The sequence below is a fragment of the Dipodomys ordii genome, unplaced genomic scaffold (assembly GCF_000151885.1).
Source record: "Dipodomys ordii isolate 6190 unplaced genomic scaffold, Dord_2.0 Scaffold120, whole genome shotgun sequence".
In the NCBI taxonomy this organism is placed as follows: domain Eukaryota; kingdom Metazoa; phylum Chordata; class Mammalia; order Rodentia; family Heteromyidae; genus Dipodomys; species Dipodomys ordii.
This window is the reverse complement of record NW_012267336.1, coordinates 2,238,757-2,244,149: the sequence shown is the minus strand read 5'-3', so window position 1 is coordinate 2,244,149 and position 5,393 is coordinate 2,238,757. Positions and strand designations below refer to the sequence as shown.

At 43.7% G+C, this 5,393-nt stretch overlaps 1 protein-coding gene across 1 annotated transcript in view; it reads left to right on the top strand.

Annotated features, from left to right (window-relative positions):
- Nucleotides 1-5,393, top strand: part of LOC105995736 (chromosome unknown open reading frame, human C6orf89) — a 27,848-nt gene that overhangs the window by 4,806 nt on the left and 17,649 nt on the right. The window contains exons 2-3 of the mRNA XM_013029577.1: nucleotides 1,005-1,092; nucleotides 4,907-5,114. Of these exons, the coding sequence (XP_012885031.1) occupies nucleotides 4,926-5,114 (189 nt within the window). The 5' untranslated portion in view covers nucleotides 1,005-1,092; nucleotides 4,907-4,925. The remainder of the gene's footprint in view (nucleotides 1-1,004; nucleotides 1,093-4,906; nucleotides 5,115-5,393) is intronic.

Genomic DNA, 5,393 nt, shown 5'->3' with positions numbered 1-5,393 from the left:
CTTCAGCTCAAGGCTAGTGCTCTACCACTTGAGCCACAGTGCCACTTCTGGCTTTTTTCTTTTTGCTTATGTGGTGCTGAGGAATTGAACCCAGGACCTCAGGCATGCAAGGCAAGCGCTCTACCACTGAGCCACCTTCCCAGTCCTTGGGATAAAGGAGGATCTTTTGAAATGTAAGATTTGTCTTAAACTGATTTCCTTTCAAAATGGACTTAAGAACACATCTCAGATTGTTTAAGAAATAGAAGGGGGTGCAGGTATATGTTGAGATTACTTGTGTACTGATAATTTTATTTCAAAGACATCTTATGTAAATACAGTTCATTTTATTCAAACTAGCCAATCAGCAGGTTATGAGCCAGAGCTCAACCAATCCGAGCAGAGGGGCAGGGCCTGCTGTGTTAAGGATACATAATGGAGCAGCCTCCCAGCTGTGTGTGCCTGCTTGCCAGAGTTTTGTCTGATGGCATACTCTTCTGCAGAAGTACTTTGCCTTGCTGAGACAATTCTTTATCTTCGTGTCTATCATTGTGACTCCAGTGGTTCTGGGAGTGTATTAGTAACACTACTAACCCTTTAGACACTTAATAGCTATCTATATTAATGATTGTCACAACACTTCGATGCTCATGTTCAAGCAGCATCCCATCCCAGACTCGTGGCTAATGGTGTAATGTCCCTCCATCATTCACCCCACAGTGTCTCGTGGGCATTTATCATCTCACCATCACAGGGAAAAGAACACATGGACTATATTCAACAATTTTATTATTGGTTAGTATGCTGTTACTGTGCTTAATTTAGGAATTCCATTTTATCATAATTAGGGGTGTTATGGGGAAAGCATGTTACACCTACGTTCAGTACTGTCTTGTGGTTTCGGCATCTACTGGGTATCTTGAAACGTATGCCCCATGTATAAGGGGGGACGATTGGATGTCCAGGCTGTGTGTGGTGAGTTGAATTTAATAATCCCACTGATAATCCTGCCTGTGTTTTTGCAGGTTTAAACTACTGTTAGAGTCGTGCTCACTCTTCCAAATTTCCTGTGACCAAGCTTACTTCTGCCCGAGTTGGACCTTCTTTCTGGAGGTAAATGGATCACCATCAAGATGTCCCCCTTAGTCCCCTTCATGCTTGACGCTTAGCCATGACTTTATGGTTGGTTTTTTTTAAGGGGGCAAGCTTTTTGTTGTTGTTGTTGTTATATAATTAACATTACATTCAATTTGTAGTATGCCAAAAGATTATCTCTATCCCTAAAAGTTCTCCAGTTTCCACAGGAAAATGCTGTCTCTGGTTGCAAAAGCAATTTGTGAGATTTTGTGGGGAGGGGGGCAGTCAGTCACGGGGCTTGAACTCATGGCCTGGGTGCTTTCCCTGAGCGTTTGTGCTCAAGGCTAATGCTCTACTACTTTGAGCCACAGCACACTGGAGATAAGAGTCTCACAGACTTTCCTGTCCAAGCTGGCTTAGAACCGTGATCCTCAGATCTCAGCCTGCTGAGTAGCTAGGATTAGAAGCATGAGCCACTGGTGCCCTGCTTTGTGAGAAATATTATAATGAGTTATCATTCTGCCCTTCTTGCAGGAATCACTTAGGGGTAACAAGAATATGCATTGTTGCACATCTCTGACTGCACTTGCACACAGTGATGTTCCTTCAGGCCACAGACTGGGCACAGGTGGCTCATGCCTGAAGTTCAAAGCAGAAAAGTCCATGAAACTAATCTCCAACTAACCATCGGAAAGCTCAAGTATTGGAGTGCCAGCTGTGAACCAGTAATGCCTAGTTGAGTGCATGAGACCCTGAGTTTAATCCCCAGTATGGAGAGAGAGAGAGAGAGACAGAGAGAGAGAGAGAGAGAGGGAGGGAGGGAGGGGGAAGGAAGGAAGGAAGAAAAGAAAGAAAGAAGAAAGGTTGTAAGATTTTTGCTCCTCTTTATATCTCTATAAATAGGTCACTGGTTTTTGGCTCTACTGTACATTAGAGTTACCTAGAGAGCCTTTAATAAATGTTTACACCTGCTCACACTAGACAGAAGCACTATGTTTAATGGTGGAATGACAGGCAGTATTGAGTGGGGTTGGGTTGTCTTCTTTCTGATTTTTAAGAATTATTCATGTATTCTGAATATCTTGCCCTTATCAGATATATGATTTGCAATTTTTTTTGTGTGTGTGTGGGGGGGTCCGGTCATGGGACCTGAACTCTGGGCTTGGGTGCTGTCCCTCAGCTCTTCAGCTCAAGGCTAGCGCTCTACCACTTGAGTCACAGCGCCACTTCCGGCTTTTTCTTTTTGCTTATGTGGTGCTGAGGAATCGAACCCAGGGCCTCACGCATGCAGGCAAGAGCTCTACCACTGAGCCACCTTCCCAGCCCATGATTTACAAATTTTTTCTCCCATTGTATAGCTGTCATTTTTCTTTTTTCCTTTCCTCTTTCTTTCCCTCCCTCCCTCCCTCCCTCCTTTCTTTTCTTTTCTTTTCTTTTTATTATTATTATTATTTTTTTCGGTCGTGGGGCCTGAACTCTGGGTCTGGGCGCTGTCCCTCAGCACTTCAGTTCAAGGCTAGCGCTCTACCACTAGAGCCACAGCGCCACTTCTGACTTTTTCTGCTTATGTGGTGCTGAGGAATCCAACCCAGGGCCTCATACATGCAAGACAAGCTCTACTACTGAGCCACCTTCCCAGCCCCTTTCCCTTTCCTTTTCCCTTTTCCTTTCCTTTCTCTCCCTCCCTCCCCACTTCCTTCCTTCCTTTTTCTTTCCTTCCTTTCCTTTTTTTTCCTTCCCTCCCTCTCTTCCTTCTTCCCTTCCTCCCTCCCTCCCTCTCTTCCTTCCTTCCTTCCTTCCTTTCTTCCTTCCTTCCTTCCTTCCTTTCTTATTTTCTTTGTACTAGGCATTGAACCCAGGACATCTGTAAGAAGGGCTCTACCACTGAACTACATACACCCTTTACCAAAGATACATATTTTTTTTAAGAGAATTTTCATCAAATTCTGAACCTGAAATGAAGATTCTAAATTTTATTTGAACCCTGAAGTGAGGGCCATGCAGTCTTTAAAAACAAAATAAAACAAATCACTGAGTAAGAGCAAAAGGAGTTCTGGGGAGTGATCTGCTGGGATAGGAGGCACTCTCCTGTGTGTGTGACAGTTTAGGGCCTCTGCCCTAGACACATGACTGTCATCTCTACCCTACAGGTGGCAGCATCTTCCTACTGAACACGGCTACCACTTAGTGCTTAGCAAGGTTTAGAAACACTTTGAGAATGAAATATATAAGAAGACCTTCAGGAAGGAGGGAAGAGACAAGGGCTGGACAACTCCCAGTACTACCAAAGCAAATAAACAAAACAGCCCAGTAGAAGACAATATCAACCTTACATTTTGTCTTCTTTTCTTGTGCGGGGCCCGGGCTTGCACTCAGGGCCTTGGCACTGTTCCTGAGATTTTTTTGCTCAAGGCTAGTGCTCTACCACTTGAGCCACAGATCCACGTCCAGCTTTTTGGTAGTCAATTGGAGATAAAGTTTCCTGGACTTTCCTGCCTCAGCTGGTTTCAAACTGCAGTCCTCAGATCTCAGCCTCCAGAGTCACTAGGGTTGCAGGCCTGAGCCATCAGTGCCCAGGAGGCTTTTTTCTTCCTCATGAAAAGAACTATTATCTAATTTCTTTTCTTTTCTTTTCTTTTTGGTTGTTGTTGGTCTTTGTACCTGAACTCTGGGCCTTGGTGCTATCCCTCAGCTCTTCAGCTGAAGGCTAGCGCTATACCACTTGGGCCATAGTGCCACTTCCAGCTCTTTCTGCTTATGTGGTGCTGAGGAATTGAACCCAGGGCCTTATGCATGCAAGGCAAGCACTCTACCACTGAGCCACCTTCCCAGCCCCTATCTAATTTCATTGTACAAATTATGCTGAGAGAACTCTACTCTGCTGCTTAAGTTTAATCCTTTTATCTGAAGCCATTGTGAGTCAATCTTCATTAACTAAAAAGTATTACAGTTCACAAATTGAATAATGAAATTAATGTCCATCTTGGGTCCTTTAAATACACAATACAAATAAAATGCCCTTTATTGTCTAAAATTGTGGGAAGGCTCTGGGCGTACAAGCTGCAAGGGCCATGTGAAGAGCTTGGTATTGTCTGAAGTTCTTGCTCTGGCCAGAAGCAAAGCTTCTCAACATGTTTCTCACAGTAAATCTTACCTTCCCAGATCAATTTTTCCTTTTGGTTGTTGAAAGATATCTGGTGTAATTGCAAGAAAATAAGTGGTCAGTATCATTATCTACATTCCACTCTTTTTTTTTTTTTTGAGTAAATGACCAGTAGCAGATCTCTAATTGGCCTTAGAAATCTTTTTGGGTGCCATTAGTACTTCAGAATCTCAAGGATTTATTATGAACCAAACCAGTGCTCCTCAAAGTGTTCAGGAGGCCAGTACCCGTGGATAAACTGTTTCTAGTACACAGTTACACAGATAAGTAACATTTAAAAACTTACACATAAGTTTGGCATGGTGGTGCATTGCTGTAGTCCCACCTGAGGCAGAAGGATTGTTTTAGCTCTTCAGTTTGAGAGCAGTCTGTACAACATAGTGAAACACTACCTCAAACACACACACAATAAATAGTAATAAATCTGTACATGTGGAAGTGGCATTGTGGCTCAAGCAGTAGAGTGCTTGCCTTGAGCTGAAGAGTGCAGGGACAGTACCCAGGCCCAGAGTTCAAGCCCCACGATCAACCAAAATCTGTACATGAAACCGTTTTATATTCTCGCAACATACCCACTGTGTGATTCTCCCTGAGGAGGTAGAGAGACCTTGCTGTAAAGGAAGTAGCTTTGGGGAGAAAGTACTCTAAAGAAGTCAGCTTTCTCTTTTCATTTGTATTCTCTCTCAGGGATTTTGTGTTGGAAGACATGGATCTTGCTGCTAATGAAATCAGCATTTATGACAAACTTTCAGAGACGGTTGATTTGGTGAGACAGACAGGCCATCAATGTGGTATGTCTGAGAAAGCCATTGAAAAATTTATCAGACAGCTGCTGGAAAAGAATGAACCTCAGCGGGGTCCACCCCAGTATCCTCTTTTGATTGCTGTGTATAAGGTAAAGCACTTACAGCACAAACTCCACTGTTTACACATCCCACCACAGAACCTTGGGTTTTCTGCACATGAATCCGCCTTTGCAGGACTGGGAATGTGGATTAGTGGTAGAGTGCTTGCCAAGCATGCATAAAGCCTGCATTTGATTCCTCAGTACCACATAAACAGAAAAATCCAGAAGTGGGTTGGGAAGATGGCTCAGTGGTAGAGCGCTTGCCTTGCATGCCTGAGGCCCTGGGTTCGATTCCTCAGCACCACATAAGCAAAAAGAAAAAAAGCC